General features: G+C 37.6%; 1 protein-coding gene across 4 annotated transcripts in view; it reads right to left on the bottom strand.

The window, feature by feature from the left end:
- gdpd5b (glycerophosphodiester phosphodiesterase domain containing 5b) overlaps positions 1-17,105 on the bottom strand; it is a 53,864-nt gene that overhangs the window by 10,289 nt on the left and 26,470 nt on the right. For all 4 annotated transcript variants that reach the window (XM_038267994.1, XM_038267995.1, XM_038267997.1 and 1 more), the window contains exons 3-9: positions 10,783-10,886; positions 8,117-8,210; positions 7,961-8,020; positions 5,879-5,977; positions 5,081-5,174; positions 2,236-2,381; positions 1,238-1,320 (exon numbers count right to left, since the gene is read on the bottom strand). In XM_038267994.1, the coding sequence (XP_038123922.1) occupies positions 1,238-1,320; positions 2,236-2,381; positions 5,081-5,174; positions 5,879-5,977; positions 7,961-8,020; positions 8,117-8,210; positions 10,783-10,886 (680 nt within the window). The remainder of the gene's footprint in view (positions 1-1,237; positions 1,321-2,235; positions 2,382-5,080; positions 5,175-5,878; positions 5,978-7,960; positions 8,021-8,116; positions 8,211-10,782; positions 10,887-17,105) is intronic.

Below are 17,105 nucleotides of genomic sequence, written 5' to 3' on the forward strand. Positions count from 1 at the left end.
ACACTTTTAGCATCTCTAATAAAACCCCTTTTTAAGCATATTTTTCCATTTTCCTTTTTTTTTCTTTTAAAATCATTCAGAGAATCATCTTTATACTAATTATACAAAAAATACAATCCAATAAAGATTAGGGACTTATTTGTTTGGAATTCCTATCATTTGTCAAATTTAAAACTGAAATTGTTTTATTCCTGTTTGACCTCTTTACTTTATAGGTGGGAAATATTTCTCATCTGTTGGCAAACCAGTAGATACTGTACAAGCTTAAATAAAATGCAAAAATAAAAATCTGACTTCCTGGTCTGTATTATTTCCTATCCAAATTCTTTGGGGGGGGGGGGGGGGGGGGGGGGGGGGAATCTCTCAAATTAGAATTTCAAATATTGTCAAAATAAAACTGGAATCAGTTTGGTAAAAGAAAACCAAAATAGGAAGCTAATGGGTCACAATTACTACTACAGGTGAAATACTTCCACAACCAAATCAATATAGTGCATCTCAATTATGTGTGCATTCTGATGCAGGGCCTGCCCCCTCTGGTGTCCTGTAAGAGAAAAGTCTTTTCTCTGGTCGTTTTCCAGAATAATGACCCCCCCGCCACCTTTTCAGAAGCCTGCACTAATCACACTTATTCACCTCCCACAAAATCGTATCGACACAAACTGCCATCTGGAGATGAGTATAGGAAATAAACAGTCAAGCTGTATTGCATTGCAGATAATGAACGACGTCCTTCAAAAACAGTGCAGCAAAATGCAGCATTAGTGCACAACCCTGCACCCGGAACAAGCTAGGAACACTCAACCAACCTCTGCCTCCAACTCTGCACATGCATGAGTAGACATGTGCAGCCACTCTTCACAAATTGTCAGGCAAGTATCAACCCAGTTCATCCAAATGTCTGAGCTCAGCCAGGCAACTTCTATTATGTTGGTGTTGTTATGCAACCATCATTGAGTAGAAAAGCACTGAGAAATTGGCTGGTGAGTAGAATTGGGCAATTTGAGCTTGATTGGCTGAGACTGGTGAAGGTCAGAAACAAAAAAATTGGAGTTCTCATTCTCTTTGGTGTGAAAGCTGCAGGAGGAAGGCTTGGCTTTAGCTGCTGTATCCTCCAATTAATCTTGGGGACATTTTTAGTGGTTTATGACCTCAAAACACAGGGAACCAGAATCTAGGCACATTGGTGTGTTTGGCTTCATTGTGCTGCTGTGTATTGATCATTTGAAGTGTTTACCTTATGGTTACATCAGCCTCCAGTCCAGTGACGTTCATTTGCAGTGCTCGCTGGAAGGACAGCAGTGTGTTCTCTGGAGCCAGCTGAATAGAGTCACCAAAAAGACATAACAATGTCTGCTGTCAGTTAATAACATACAGTTCAGAAAATAGAAAAACCTTATTTTCACAATGTTATTATGCAGGCATAAAAATGCATTATAATACAGAATTCTTGCCCTGAACTTGTGGGAATGTGTGCCAGGGATTGCTCTTTAACTCAGGTCAATGTTATGATCGATACTAAAACATCACTTACTAGAATGGCCCCTCCCTTTGAGACCCTGGGAGCGCCAGCTACTGGCTGTGAAGCATGGGATAGGAATGCCGCTGGAATCAATAATGAGTCATTCTGGGAAGCAGAGTCCTGTGATGTGAGCCGTTTTTTACCTCCCCATCTTTTATTATTATTATCTCCTAGCCTTGCAGAGACACTCCTTATTTTAGCTTCCACTGACAGGATTGATCTCTGCAGAAATACCCCAGAAAGCCTGGTGTGTCCTAACAGGAGTAACCGCTTTAGCTAACCTGTTTCTTTATTTTTATTTTTGAGTGTTGCATAACCGTCAGTGGCACTCCAGGGTGTAAATCCTTCAGCAGCAATAAATCAATGTGTGAAGAACTGATTATAAATCTAATACTGGGCTTTGTTTTACATGAATCTCATTTAATAGACGTATTTTCAATAAATTCCTCTAAGGCCTTTAAAGTATTAAATGTTAAATCTGTTTATGATTGCTTTAAAATAACAAAGTGATTGTAGATTTTCTATAAAGATAAATTCACCTCAGTGTTTAATTTTTCAATAAATAAACAAATCCTCACTTACTGGCCGTTTTACTGAACGAAAAATAAAAAGAATAAATTATTCAAAGTAAAAAAATATTATTTTTTGTTTGTTGAATAACAAGTTTTGTTTTGCTTTGTCACAATCTATGAGCCAAAACGGAGCCGACTAACCATGGGGTCTCCTTGATGCCCGAAAACCTCCGGCCGCGGTTTAAGTGAGCTGGGGTCCATAATGCACGGGGAGGTGATGTAAAGTGGCAGAAAATAGAGTCCTAGTAACATACTGAGGTACAGCAGCACAACCACCACCTGAAAGACTGGCAGACAGAGCAGAGCAGCAGCAGTTATAGATGTCGACCATATTTTAACTACATAAAGGATTATTTTACAAGAGTTGAAAAGAAAATAGAAATTTCTGTCATAACTGGAAACATCTTAAATGTCTCACATTAAGGTATGTATTTTTTATTTTATCACATTACAATAACAAATTTCAAGTCTTTTATTAATTTATGTAATACAACAACATAGTAGAGCATTCTTAATGGTTTCCCATTTATTTCATTTTAAATGAAATGTAAAAAAATTGGCCTTTGTGTGCGTCACATAATTCGTAAACAGAACCAAGCTCTGTGTAATTTAACATCGAGTATAAATCCAGGTGTTCTGTCAAGGCCTTTGGAGGCTAGAGTAGATTAGTAAAGAAGGATCATCCAGACATTTCAGCTGTAGATTTTTCACTCACAGCAAAGTCTTGTTAAAACAATGCATGAATAAAGGAGCAGTGAAGTGCTTACAGAGCACTGTTCAATCCTTTGGATGTACAGTAAAGCAACAAGGACATTTATTCAGAGGATCAGTCATGGTGGTCTCACAGAGGTCAACAGCTCAGTTGAGATAATCTGACAGTTTAATATAAATATGGCTTTGAGAAATGCCTGATTACTCTGTTCAGACATGCAAGACGCAGCTACTGTAAAGGTAGGGTTATCCTTGAATTAAACTTATTATAGACAACTTTAACTTGGGGCGTAGTTTTACTTTTTAACAATGCTGACACCAAAAGTAATGCTAATGTGGAAAAACATTGTTCTAGTCAAAGCCCAGACCTAAATCCAAGTTTAAATCAGCATTAAGGTGAGAACTGCCATTTTGTCTTTGGATGCTCTTGACCCAATCGATTTGTTCCCCTTCCTCTCACTATAATACATAACTTTGTGCTGATTTCTACATAAAATCCTAATAAAATGCCTTCCAGTGTGCGGTTGCTCCACCAAAGCTAACCTGTTAGCATCCTTCAAATCTTCTCTTTAGTCTGCACAGAAATCAGAGTAAAACAATCAATAGTTTTTTGTGCCAAGACTTGTTATTGTATGAAGAAGCTGCAGCAATGCTATGAATATTAACTATTATGCTGCAGCCAAGAAGATAGCCCTCAGGATTCAGCTCTGAGTGAGAGAGCGATGATGGCTGTGAATGTGGGCACCCACACAAACCTACACCAACACTCTGGAGAATGTATTTGTTTCAAGGTCAGGTGTGGGGCAGAGCCGAGTGGTCAACTCCTATTACACACAGGGGACTGGTGGACGGCCTTCAGCCACAGGCACATCTTTGCTTTTTAAACACTCTGAATAAACAGCAACGCCAAGTTAGATAACTAGACTAAGTTACTTCTAGATCAGCAAATGGCCCCAAAACACAAAAAAATACACAACAATTAAACATCCACTGAATTAAGCATTTCAAAATCATCTATAGGCAAATACAGGATGTAATAATGTATCTAGGACTCTACTGAGCATGGATTTGTTATTAAATATCAATTTCTTCCAAACTTTAAGAAAACCCTTATTCATCCAAGTGAAGCTGATTCTCCTTGTCTCAGTGCCACCCACTTCATTATATCATAATATACCACTCCTAAAGGCTGAAAAAGACCTCTTGCAAGCAAAAAAACTGATTTTCACCAATTAACAGATTCTGCATGATCTAGGCCCTTAACAGGGCGTGATTGTGATTCCATTAAGGGAGCAAAAGGATAAAAAAAAGTCATGTAAGGAACTAAAGTTATCTTTTGCATCACATCTTGTTTTGTTCTACAGATAGAAAGTAATAAAGTAAAGTAATAGACTCAACCTGTGTCTCTATGGAGAACATCAGAAGAGACTAAATAATTTTTTCCTCGCACACCATAGATTCAGACTCTGGCCTCTGTCTGCACATAATTAATCATTCACTATTATGAGTGTGTGAGTATTACAGCAGACAGTCACTTCATGATATTAAAACAAAGCACCCCTATAAAATTTCTGCCACCTCTGGGGAAAAATGTAGCCTGGGTGCCAGTCAGAACTTAGCCCCGCCCACAAGGTTTGAGTTCGGGGAAGTTCGGTCTGGCTCTGCTCCATATTAGCGCGAGTATTATCGTCCACTGTCAGGCGATCCAATCAAATTGTCAGGGCGGACTTTATACGATGATGGACAGATGATCAAGAGTAACGTAATCAACCACGTGACCAAAGCGCGCTACGGTGACAACAATAATGGCTGCCGCTGGAGAGTTTGGGTGAGTAGATTCTGCTATTAGGTCTGTTCTAGAAGATATCGACAGCAAATTAATTTTAAAAGAGGAACAGAGAAACGCGATCAAGTCTCATCTTCTTATTCTAGGCGTGAAACTGCACGCTTTGATTTTTGTGGACAACAACTATGCCTCGCTTAACATACGTCACGCACTCCGTTGCTCTTATTGGTTGTAGCTCTATCCAATTGAGTGCAGAGGCATTTTTTTTCCTGGTTCGTTCGAAACACGCCCCATAATCACAGCTCTATGGAGCAGTATCAGACTCATATTCTGACTAGAATTGAGTCGGACTACGTCAGGCTAGGAAAAATGTGTCCAAAGCCTTGAAATGAAAAAATCAATTTAATGTCATTAAAAAAAAGGATTTATCCACAGCTCAGCCATTTTCTATCATATGGGAATCGTGTGTTGTGCAGGGTAAAAACGTACTTGTTTTTTCTGCTCTAGCGACTTGTCCAGCTACAATCCATGACAGAGCTGTGGCTGCAGCCAGGGCCCCTATGTGCAGGAAGGGACCCGTAGCCTGGACGGAAAACAGGATACAGACAAATGGAGGCAAAACAAGTAGTGGGTTTAACAAGAGACAAAGCTGGACAAGGCCGTCAGGAATGAAATAACCATTATCAACTCCAGCCAAACAATGACAGATCATTTGTAAAGACATTCACTCTTACACTACACTAAAGTTAGTCAGTAAAAAAGACATTTTGCCAATAAAATAAGATGAATAAGTTTGAATTAAATAAAAACAGCTCCAATATCTTAATTTGAGAGCACACCTACTTCTCATTTCAAGGGTAAAATACTAATTGTATTTTAAAATGATTTTATTTACCTGCTCAAATGAAGGGGGAAAAACACTTATTTTCAGAAAGAATAATTTTAGATGAGTCTTTGCAGTGTAAATACTACAGTAACCAAGGAAGATTTATATCTAATACATATATATCCATGCATGTCTAAAACTTGATAATTAATTAAAACTAACAAGCTTGTCATATGATATTGATGGGAATAAGTTATTGAACATCATGTGGATCAAATGTCATAAAGATCAAACATTACATCTTTCCTGTCACTACTAATTGCAATGCCGTAAACAATAAAAAACCTCTTCGTGTCTTTTCTATTAACATTTTGCATCACAAATTTACCTTTGCACTGAAATACCTCATCAGATTTTATAGAATAACAATCAACAAAGCTCTTTAGGGAATTATATCTGACCTGCAGCGAGATGGGGACGACATCCCACTCTTGTCCCCATGTTTGATTGACTGATACGATCCCAATAATGGTGGTAAGCAAAGCTGCAGTTACTCCTATCTGTGCACACAAAATGAGAGAGGAAAAACAAACAAAGATAACAGCTAAATTATATACAGGTGCTGGTCATAAAATTAGAATATCATGAAAAAGTAGATTGATTTCAGTAATTCCATTTAAAAAGTGAAACTTGTATATTATATTCATACATTACATACAAACTCATATATTTCAGATGTTTATTTTGTTTAATTTTGATGATTACAAATGACAACAAATGAAAATCTCAAATTCATCATATCAGAAAATTAGAATATTGTGAAAAGGTTCAAAATTGATGGCCCCTGGTGCCACACTCTAATCAGCTAATTAACTCAAACCACCTGCAAAAGCCTTTAAATGGTCTTTCAGTCTAGTTCTATAGGCTACACAATCATGGGGAAGACTGCTGACTTGACAGTTGTCCAAAAGACGACCATCGACACCTTGCACAAGGAGGGCAAGACACAAAAGGTCATCGCTAAAGAGGCTGGCTGTTCAAAGAGCTCAGTGTCCAAGCACATTAATAGAGAGGCGAAGGGAAGGAAAAGATGTGGTCGAAAAAAGTGTACAAGCAAGAGAGATAACCGCACCCTGGAGAGGATTGTGAAACAAAACCCATTCAAAAATGTGGGGGAGATTCACAAAGAGTGGACTGCAGCTGGAGTGAGTGCTTCAAGAACCACCACACACAGACGTATGAAAGACATGGGTTTCTGCTGTCGCATTCCTTGTGTCAAGCCACTCTTGAACCACAGACAGCGTCAGAAGCGTCTTGCCTGGGCTAAAGAGAAACAGGACTGGACTGCTGGTGAGTGGTCCAAAGTCATGTTCTCTGATGAAAGTAAATTTTGCATTTCCTTTGGAAATCAAGGTCCCAGAGTCTGGAGGAAAAGAAGAGAGGCACTTCATCCACGTTGCTTGAAGTCCAGTGTAAAGTTTCCACAGTCAGTGATGGTTTGGGGTGCCATGTCATCTGCTGGTGTTGGTCCATTGTGTTTTCTGAGGTCCAGGGTCAACGCAGCCACATACCAGGAAGTTTTAGAGCACTTCATGCTTCCTGCAGCTGACCAACTTTTTGGAGATGCAGATTTCATTTTCCAACAGGACTTGGCACCTGCACACAGTGCCAAAGCTACCAGTACCTGGTTGAAGGACCATGGTATCCCTGTTCTTAATTGGCCAGCAAACTCTCCTGACCTTAACCCCATAGAAAATCTATGGGGTATTGTGAAGAAGAAGATGCAATACACCAGACCCAACAATTCAGAAGAGCTAAAAGCCACTATTAGAGCAACCTGGGCTATCATAACACCTGAGCAGTGCCACAGACTGATCGACTCCATGCCACGCCGCATTGCTGCAGTAATACAGGCCAAAGGAGGCCCAACTAAATACTGAGTGCTGTACATGCTCATACTTTTCATGTTCATACTTTTCAGTTGGCCAACATTTCTATAAATCCTTTGTTTTTATTGGTCTTCAGTAATATTCTAATTTTCTGATATGATGAATTTGAGATTTTCATTTGTTGTCATTTGTAATCATCAAAATTAAACAAAATAAACATCTGAAATATATGAGTTTGTATGTAATGTATGAATATAATATACAAGTTTCACTTTTGAAATGGAATTACTGAAATCAATCTACTTTTTCATGATATTCTAATTTTATGACCAGCACCTGTATGTAGCATCTGCTAAATTTTTTGAACTTGTTTACAGCCAGTTCACTGAACTCCAAGTCCGCAGCTAAGATTGAGAGTTTAGGATGAGCCAATAAGTTAAATTGAAATAAATTAAAACATTTGGAAAAACAAGATGAAAACACAAACCTACGCAAGTCACAACTCAGATAAGCATATGCAAAAATCATCCACCCCCATGCAGCTTTTCACAGTTACACATAAATATACACTCGCCCAGTCTCGTGTTTTGCACAATAATAATAATGAATTTTATTTATAATGCACTTTACATTTGACTTCAAATCTCAAAGTACCTTATGAAGCCAGTGCAAATTCAACTGTTGCCCAAGTGCAACATGGCAAAGTGCTAAAACCTGAAAAGAAAGGAAGAACAAGGCAGACCCACATTGAATAAAACCATATGAAACTAGGCCTTATGAGTTCAACAGTCTTAAAGAGAATGTACTGACCATTAAAAATGAAACATAGGTGAAGCCGGCAGCAGTTGTGGCTAGGATGGGAACAGTTCCATCAGTCCACTCCCCAGAGCGGTTGTACAGAAACCTGCAGAACCAAAAGAGTTAAGGTTCGTTAAAAAGAAAGAAAAACAAATAAGTATGAAATTTTATTGCTTTTTATTGATTTCATTTAAAGCAACAGTCAAAATGGCCTCTTTTATAATCAGCCTTTATCTAATAAGCCTAAAGTAGCATAATTGGATGGTATGTGCTTGGTAATCTCACAAAGCTTAAACCTAGAGAGGGTAGTGAAAGTGATTTTCTGTTATTTCATTAAAGATCTCTTAGATCATAAAAGTTATTTCTACTGCAGTATTTTGGGGTTTTATTAATGCTATAAGTGATTCTCTTAGGTGGGAGTTCTGGTGTTAAATTATCTCTCAAGGCAAGTTCCTTTTTAAGGCTATTATAAGCAAATTATACAACTCTGGAGGCCACAGTTTCATTAGTTCTTGATAATTTCCTTGCAAATGAGACACTTTTAGAGCTTTAATAGGGTAACAAAACACTCCTTTCCCTTTATTTATAGAACTATTTTAATTTTAATCCTGTTCTCTTATACACACGTCACACATAAATATATTTTGCTCACAGCTGTAAAGCTCCAGACTGTTACAGCCAGTGAAAATACACACATAGCTGCTAAATAAAAAGGCACAGGCGTGTGTTCGGTCATATCAGCCAAAGCTCTAAGTATTAATCGCATGTAAAGCCTTATCAGTGATTTAAGAGGAACAAGGCCTCATATGGAAGCTGCTGCAGATGGGCTGGGAGTCTCCCTGAAGGGAGTCTCCATAGAACATACAATGAAGCAGAGATGTCATTGCTCCGATTATCTGAGGGAAGAAAAGAAAATTGGAAGAAAAAAAAAAAAGAAAAAAAGAGGAAGCGATAGAAACTGAAAACGCTGAGTCACTGATGATGAAAAGTCCCCAAGCATCGATTTGGGAACCTTGAAAAAAAGAAGTAGGAAAAACCGAAAAAAAAAAAAGGTCAACATTGGAGGAAATTTCACCTACTACAATAATAGGATGTACATGCAGCACCAAATAATGGAATAGAAAGGAAGGACGTTATTGGAGAGAGAAAGTGACTTTGCAGATGTCCCTGAGGGTGGGAGGCTGGGGGTTGGGAGAGGACGAATGAGTAGTAACCATTGTCCACCACAGGATGATAAATCTATTATAAAATACACAGGCTTGAAATAGTATTCATCACTCTTATCATGGTTTTGCTTCCCCCCTTTCAACAATTTCATTCAAAGAACATGCCTTAGTGTCAAAGAAAACGTTTTATTTGAGTATCATCTGACCATAATAATAATAATAATAATAATAATAATAATAATAAGTAAGGTTTCCTAAATCCTGGTTACCATCAAATTCAACAACTCAAGGACTTTTAGGACAAATCCTCTCAAATTTAAGGACCACACAATGTTACTAATAAAGTATTTCAATACAATGCTAATTCAATAAAAAACTGAATGGCATAGATCATGTAACAAGGTCAAAATTCATTTAAAAATCAATTAACTATAGAGCCTACATTCTAACAGATAACACTAAAAGCCTACAGGTACAAGGTAACCCTTCTAAGGGTTGCCCTTGTTCCTGAGCTACCAACTTGATTAAGGACATCCTAACCCATGTCTGTTGGCAGGTTAGTTATGGTACCGTGATCTTCCTCTGAGGAGGTGATTGATTGGATGGCACTATGAGAGCATCTTAGACCTGGATATTTGTTTATAACCCCACCCTCACTTTTACATCCCATTAACTTTCTCCCTGACATGTATAGGGAGCTCCTTTGTTGTTGTTTTTTTCTGTGATGCCTCCAGCTTAGTGGCTGTGCAGCTTCTGGGGCCTTTCAGAAAAAGTGGGCTTATATTGGTTAATCGTACGCCACTCCAACAAGTGACCAATGATAACAGGACTTCAAATGGCAACTGGTTAGACCAGAACCTTTTAGGGATTCCTAGCAAATGTGTTGGTACAAATCTACATACCAGCTGTCTGGGCTTTGGTTCTTAATTTTTTCTTTTAATAAACATGTATTTTGTGAATTCACATCAGTATTTTCTGCAGATGCATCACATAAAATCTGCTTAAAAACATTTAAACTGCAGGTTGGAATGGAATTAAAAGTGTGAATAGGTCATGGGTCATAAATATAAAGAAATCACAACTAGTTAGAAATCAATATACTGTAGCAGATGCTCTACAAGGAGTACATTTTGAAGATTTATTAATGCATTTATTATACCAACAAAAATAACAAAAAACTTAATAAATGTGCTTATATGAAGGCTTATTGAAAGGTGCAAGAAAAACTAGTTCATATGTCATTGTATAAAAGGTATTTGTTTAACTAAATGTCAGGCTGAGGGATGTGCAGCACAGGAAGTGTTGGATGAGTCGCGCCTCTTATGTAAGGTTTAATCTGAGCAGAGACCACCCAGCCCTCCATAGATTACAGAGATTAACCCCTTGATTTAGGAAATCCCCAGTCAGAAAGTATGACCAGAATGTTCCAAGTCAAAACAATATGCTGGCAGGCTCCTGGCTTAAAGTAGGACCTAATAAACCAAGGAGCGAAAAGGCTTATGGAGAACTCACCAGTTGAACTCGTTGTAGTCATTGTCCGCCTCCCACCAGAAGTAGGACCAGACGAACAGCAGGAAGAAGGTGAGGAGGAGGATGAGAGACCACAGAAGCTCCCACTGTTTGTTAAAGAAGAAAAAAAAATACACAATCATTCTTGGACTTCTGCCACGTTGTTTCAGGTAACAACTAACAATATTAGTAATTATATGCACTGATATGGCAGCCCTGAAATTTGTTTTCAACAACATCTTTAAAATTAAAATGCAATAAAGCAAAGAGGATGTAGGAAACTTCTAGAAAGGAAGACATATGAAAATGCAGTAAGAAATCAACAAATAACATGACTCTTCTTATGTACAGCAATGTCATTTTTTTTTTATGCTCTTGAACGGACCACATCTACGAGTAAGGAGTTATTCTAGATCAGAAAATGTTGGAAAACTAGATCAGGCTGTAGCTACACCTCAGAATGTGATGTTTAGTTAGGGCTTGACGATATAGCCAAAGATTTTATTATGACTTTTTTTTTATTTTTTTTTTATTTTAGTCGCTATGATTTCATTTCCATATAAACATAAACAGAAAAAAAAAAACTATGACTAAACTTGTAGGAATGCCTAGAGCAAATTGTGATAACAAAATCACAATTATTTTGGCATGTTTATAAAACTACTCAAATAACATTTTAGAAATATTTGCTTTTAAAAACAGAACACATAAAAAATATATAAAACCCCGAACATCAGACAGAGACATAAGCTATAATCATTGGTTGTAATATACATTAAAATATTAGGGAGGTCATTTTGTTATGGAATAAAATCCTTTTTGCGATATGTAGTGGAATGGCTTTTTAGTTTTGTCCTATATTTATTGTTAGTACTGTCAGCCATGTTGATCCCTCAAGCAGGATACTGGAGACAGCATTTATCTTTATTACAAAATAAAAAGTGTTAACTGCAGAGCTGACTAACAGGGGTGCTGTCTCACGCACACACGGCGTGACGTCGCCTTTGGTCCGAATATAAATAATTATTTATGAAGGCTTTTTTTCTCCTCTTAAAGGCAAAATTGGACACAGCTGTTCTCCGTTTTTTTCACAGATTCTGTCAAGATATTGCATATCCTGAACGTAAAGCACATTACAAGCATTAGTGAGCTATATACAGGTGCTGGTCATAAAATTAGAATATCATGAAAAAGTAGATTGATTTCAGTAATTCCATTTAAAAAGTGAAACTTGTATATTATATTCATACATTACATACAAACTCATATATTTCAGATGTTTATTTTGTTTAATTTTGATGATTACAAATGACAAATGAAAATCTCAAATTCATCATATCAGAAAATTAGAATATTGTGAAAAGGTTCAAAATTGATTGCCCCTGGTGCCACACTCTAATCAGCTAATTAACTCAAACCACCTGCAAAAGCCTTTAAATGGTCTTTCAGTCTAGTTCTATAGGCTACACAATCATGGGGAAGACTGCTGACTTGACAGTTGTCCAAAAGACGACCATCGACACCTTGCACAAGGAGGGCAAGACACAAAAGGTCATCGCTAAAGAGGCTGGCTGTTCACAGAGCTCAGTGTCCAAGCACATTAATAGAGAGGCGAAGGGAAGGAAAAGATGTGGTCGAAAAAAAGTGTACAAGCAAGAGAGATAACCGCACCCTGGAGAGGATTGTGAAACAAAACCCATTCAAAAATGTGGGGGAGATTCACAAAGAGTGGACTGCAGCTGGAGTGAGTGCTTCAAGAACCACCACACACAGACGTATGAAAGACATGGGTTTCTGCTGTCGCATTCCTTGTGTCAAGCCACTCTTGAACCACAGACAGCGTCAGAAGCGTCTTGCCTGGGCTAAAGAGAAACAGGACTGGACTGCTGGTGAGTGGTCCAAAGTCATGTTCTCTGATGAAAGTAAATTTTGCATTTCCTTTGGAAATCAAGGTCCCGGAGTCTGGAGGAAAAGAAGAGAGGCACTTCATCCACGTTGCCTGAAGTCCAGTGTAAAGTTTCCACAGTCAGTGATGGTTTGGGGTGCCATGTCATCTGCTGGTGTTGGTCCATTGTGTTTTCTGAGGTCCAGGGTCAACGCAGCCACATACCAGGAAGTTTTAGAGCACTTCATGCTTCCTGCAGCTGACCAACTTTTTGGAGATGCAGATTTCATTTTCCAACAGGACTTGGCACCTGCACACAGTGCCAAAGCTACCAGTACCTGGTTGAAGGACCATGGTATCCCTGTTCTTAATTGGCCAGCAAACTCTCCTGACCTTAACCCCATAGAAAATCTATGGGGTATTGTGAAGAAGAAGATGCAATACACCAGACCCAACAATTCAGAAGAGCTAAAAGCCACTATTAGAGCAACCTGGGCTATCATAACACCTGAGCAGTGCCACAGACTGATCGACTCCATGCCACGCCGCATTGCTGCAGTAATACAGGCCAAAGGAGGCCCAACTAAATACTGAGTGCTGTACATGCTCATACTTTTCATGTTCATACTTTTCAGTTGGCCAACACTTCTATAAATCCTTTGTTTTTATTGGTCTTCAGTAATATTCTAATTTTCTGATATGATGAATTTGAGATTTTCATTTGTTGTCATTTGTAATCATCAAAATTAAACAAAATAAACATCTGAAATATATGAGTTTGTATGTAATGTATGAATATAATATACAAGTTTCACTTTTTAAATGGAATTACTGAAATCAATCTACTTTTTCATGATATTCTAATTTTATGACCAGCACCTGTAATCTGTCCTGTTGAGCAGTAAATAAGGACCTCTGTAATTTAGCTTATTTGGGTTTTATTTGTATGGATACATCTATAGCAGGGGTCTTCAACGTTTTCCAGGCCAAGGACCCCCAAATTGATGGCGAGATGGAGCAGGGACCCCCTAATTATATATATTGTATGAAATTGTGTTATAGCAAACTGGTCTGTTAGTCACTCTTTTACATATGGAATAATGTAACAAAAGTAATTTCACCCCGAGATTATTAAAGTATGTCTGATTCAGATTTCTGGTTGATGGGACAGGTGTTGTTAAGGAAACGGTGCCCAGCTTGAAAGAGCTCCTGTGTGTCACTGAATGTATGCATTGATGACTGAAAGACATCTTCTGCCTCCATTTATCTGTTTACTAGAGTGTGTTGAATTCACGTTAATGTGTATTTAAAGACATTTCAATTAGTGGAAAAAATTGCAGAAGGGAATATAAAAAAAGTCTAATCAACCAAACCGCGCCCAGATGCAGTACCATTGCGGGTGTTGCAGACCTCCGATCTATAGTGTTTTATAGTGATTTGATCTATTCACAGGATAGGGAAAAAAAAGTTCTTCATATATAGTTCTTGAAGCAGCTTTGCAGGTCAGAACTGAACAATTTGCTTCGACTGGAGATCCAGCACAAAAATCTCTGATTGGTGGATCTTCAGTTTGCGACACATATGCGACATTGGGTATATTCATCCTAATGAGATATGCAGCTTAAACTTTACAGAGGAATATGCAACACTTGAAGTTAATTGCTATTTTGATTAGAACATAAAGTCAGTCTGATAACAGACCTATGCTGAGAGTATTCCCTTCTACACTCTGCTCATTATTAAAAGAAAAACTTTTAATAACCTCACACACTGCCCCAACTTATTGCTGTCCTTATCACTGTTGCACTGTGGACATTGGAAAACGTCCTCTTTTGCCTCATCTTTGGATATAAACAGAAAGAATTCAACATAGGGGCCAAACTTGAGAAGACACGTGCATGCGGGCATTTTTATTTACATTAAATACATGATGTTTATAACTTGCTAATCTTTTGACCCCTTTTTCATACAAGGGGAACAAAAAAAAAAAAAAAAGCCTGTCATTTCCTTTGGAGCATGCACAATCCCCCAAATGAATTCATAATCTTATCCGATTCAATGTTTATGGGCAGCTCTGACTGCAGTGTCAAGATAAAGTCACTCAGTTAAGCAGGCCAACCATATGGGCAGAGCTCTGCTGAGTGCTGAGGATCTGATCCTTATATCCTCAGACAGCTGAAGTAACACCCAGGTAACACAGCCTGTCTGGCCTGCTTTTATTCGGTATTAAACCCAAAATGTATGTGTGTGTGTGTGTGTTTCTGCACGTTGAATGAGGGATTATTAGGGTTTTTATTTGATTGTTTACCTAAATCGGGAAATAAAAGTGATCAAGGCCTGCCTCTCACTTCAGCTTTTAAATGAGGTAATGAAAGAATGTTTGTGGTCCAACGGCACAATGTTTTATACAAAAAGGGAAATAGGAGGGGAGTTTGTAAGAAACAGGATTACATTTCTTAGAATTTAAACCACAATATGGTCCTCCTATGAATATTCCTCATATCCTTACTAGTATATATTTGCATGCATTCACCAATTCATTAGTGCATTCAGCAGCCATTTCTTGAGATCAAGTGGGGTGCATGCATTGATGCTCCCTCCAATTGCTCCCCATTGTTACTGTGGTTTCTTTGATTTTTAAAAATTATTTCTTAATGTTTAAATTGCAAAACTTAAATGTCCAATCTAGATTGAGTTTTTTTTAGCAGTTATTTATCATACCTAAAAGACAAGAAAAAAAAAATCTGCAATCAGAAAGACATTGCTTAAAATAAAGGCCCTCTTACTAAAAGAAACAGTCCAGTTTTTGTCACAGTGAGACTACAAGACTGTCGGTGACAGCCTCCCTCTACATCAGCACCAGTTTCCATGATCCTTAATCACAACTGGACAGGCGACCTTGTTCCCAGAGAGGACATTGTTCTCCCTTTCAACCCTCCAAGCACATGATTTCCTCTGGATAAAGATAGAGGACACCTGGGAAATCTATGATGCTTCAGTCAATACAGATGGCCCAAAACACTCTGATCTATAGTAAAACCCTTTTATTTTAGGGATTTGGGGTCTAACCAAAACCAGCCTTCAATTATTGACACAGTTACTACTGCTACTACTACAAAAAAAATAAAAAAAATAAATAAAAATGTTAAAGCTTTAAAATCAATATTTGTTGAGAAAAATTGATGAGCCAAGATGTTACCATTTACTGCTGAGCATATTAAAGGCCCCTTGCTACCTCCTCCTCCTGCTTGCAGAGTCCTGAGGTGAGCTAAACCTGTATTCTCATCAATCTTCACTGTTCTCCACAGTCCCCATTGTAAAAAAAAATTTACCAGTTACTCTGACGGTAAATATGGGCAAGCTCGAAATGTTTCCAGACTCGTTAAAATGAACAATCTCATATCAAACTTGAATGCTATGTTCTTTCTTTCTAATTTGGAGAATTATAGAAACTGCCCTACATGTCCAAACATATTTCTACACTAGGAAAACAGAAACGTGTGGATTATAATTAGGAACTTCATTTAGGGTCTGATCAATATAGAAAGTTAAATATAAAAATAAAATCAATTTATAGGTTTAGAGTAACTGTGTTGCATTAGATGAAGCAAAGGAAACCCTTTGAGTTCAGGCCTCTGATCTAAGAACTAAAAAAAACAAAACAAAAAACTTATAGTATTCTCATCATTCCCATTTTATTTCTGCATGACAACAGACACGTTTTGTTAAACTGTAAAAAAACCTCTTGTTCTTTAAATTTTTTTTTTCTCCCACACTCAGCGGTAAAGCCTAGGCAGGCTGACATGATTTGATCTGCCTCAGTTATTTCACATCAACTTTCTGCATGAATGGCTCTTTATTCCATTACTGGAACAAATACATGGCACTGTCAGAGCAACAATATATTATAAAAAGAAGTATATTCCGACCATAATATAAACTATGGTTCTGATTGTTATACAAAAATTATAAGATTAAATGTATCAAGGTAATGAAAGGTTATTTTCAAATAATTTGGAGACTGCAATCATCTATTCTAGACTAGGTTTCTTTTACAACTGAAAAGTTTAAAATATCCAAAAATACCTATCTATAAACCCAAAGTATTAAGATAATATGAGTGCACCACATTTGAAATCTATTATTCATGACTGCATCAAATGCATTATGGTTTTGCTGATGTGGTACTTGTTAACACTGCAGATAAGGAAGTTTAGAAGCTTATAGATTTTTGCACTTCAATTTGAAAGCTACAGAAACAATATAGAAAATAATCAGGGTTTATACAGGAATGAGAAACTTTAATTTAATGCTTTTTAATGCTCTTTTAAAGCTCTTAAAAATAATTTTAATGTAACAAGTACCCATGACTCATATATACACAGCAAATTCCTTCTCAATCTTTACTGTCGGCAGGCTGCAATTCCTCGATTTTCAGCCA

The sequence above is a fragment of the Cyprinodon tularosa genome, unplaced genomic scaffold, assembly GCF_016077235.1.
Source record: "Cyprinodon tularosa strain WSP-4 unplaced genomic scaffold, ASM1607723v1 ctg69, whole genome shotgun sequence".
In the NCBI taxonomy this organism is placed as follows: Eukaryota; Metazoa; Chordata; class Actinopteri; order Cyprinodontiformes; family Cyprinodontidae; genus Cyprinodon; species Cyprinodon tularosa.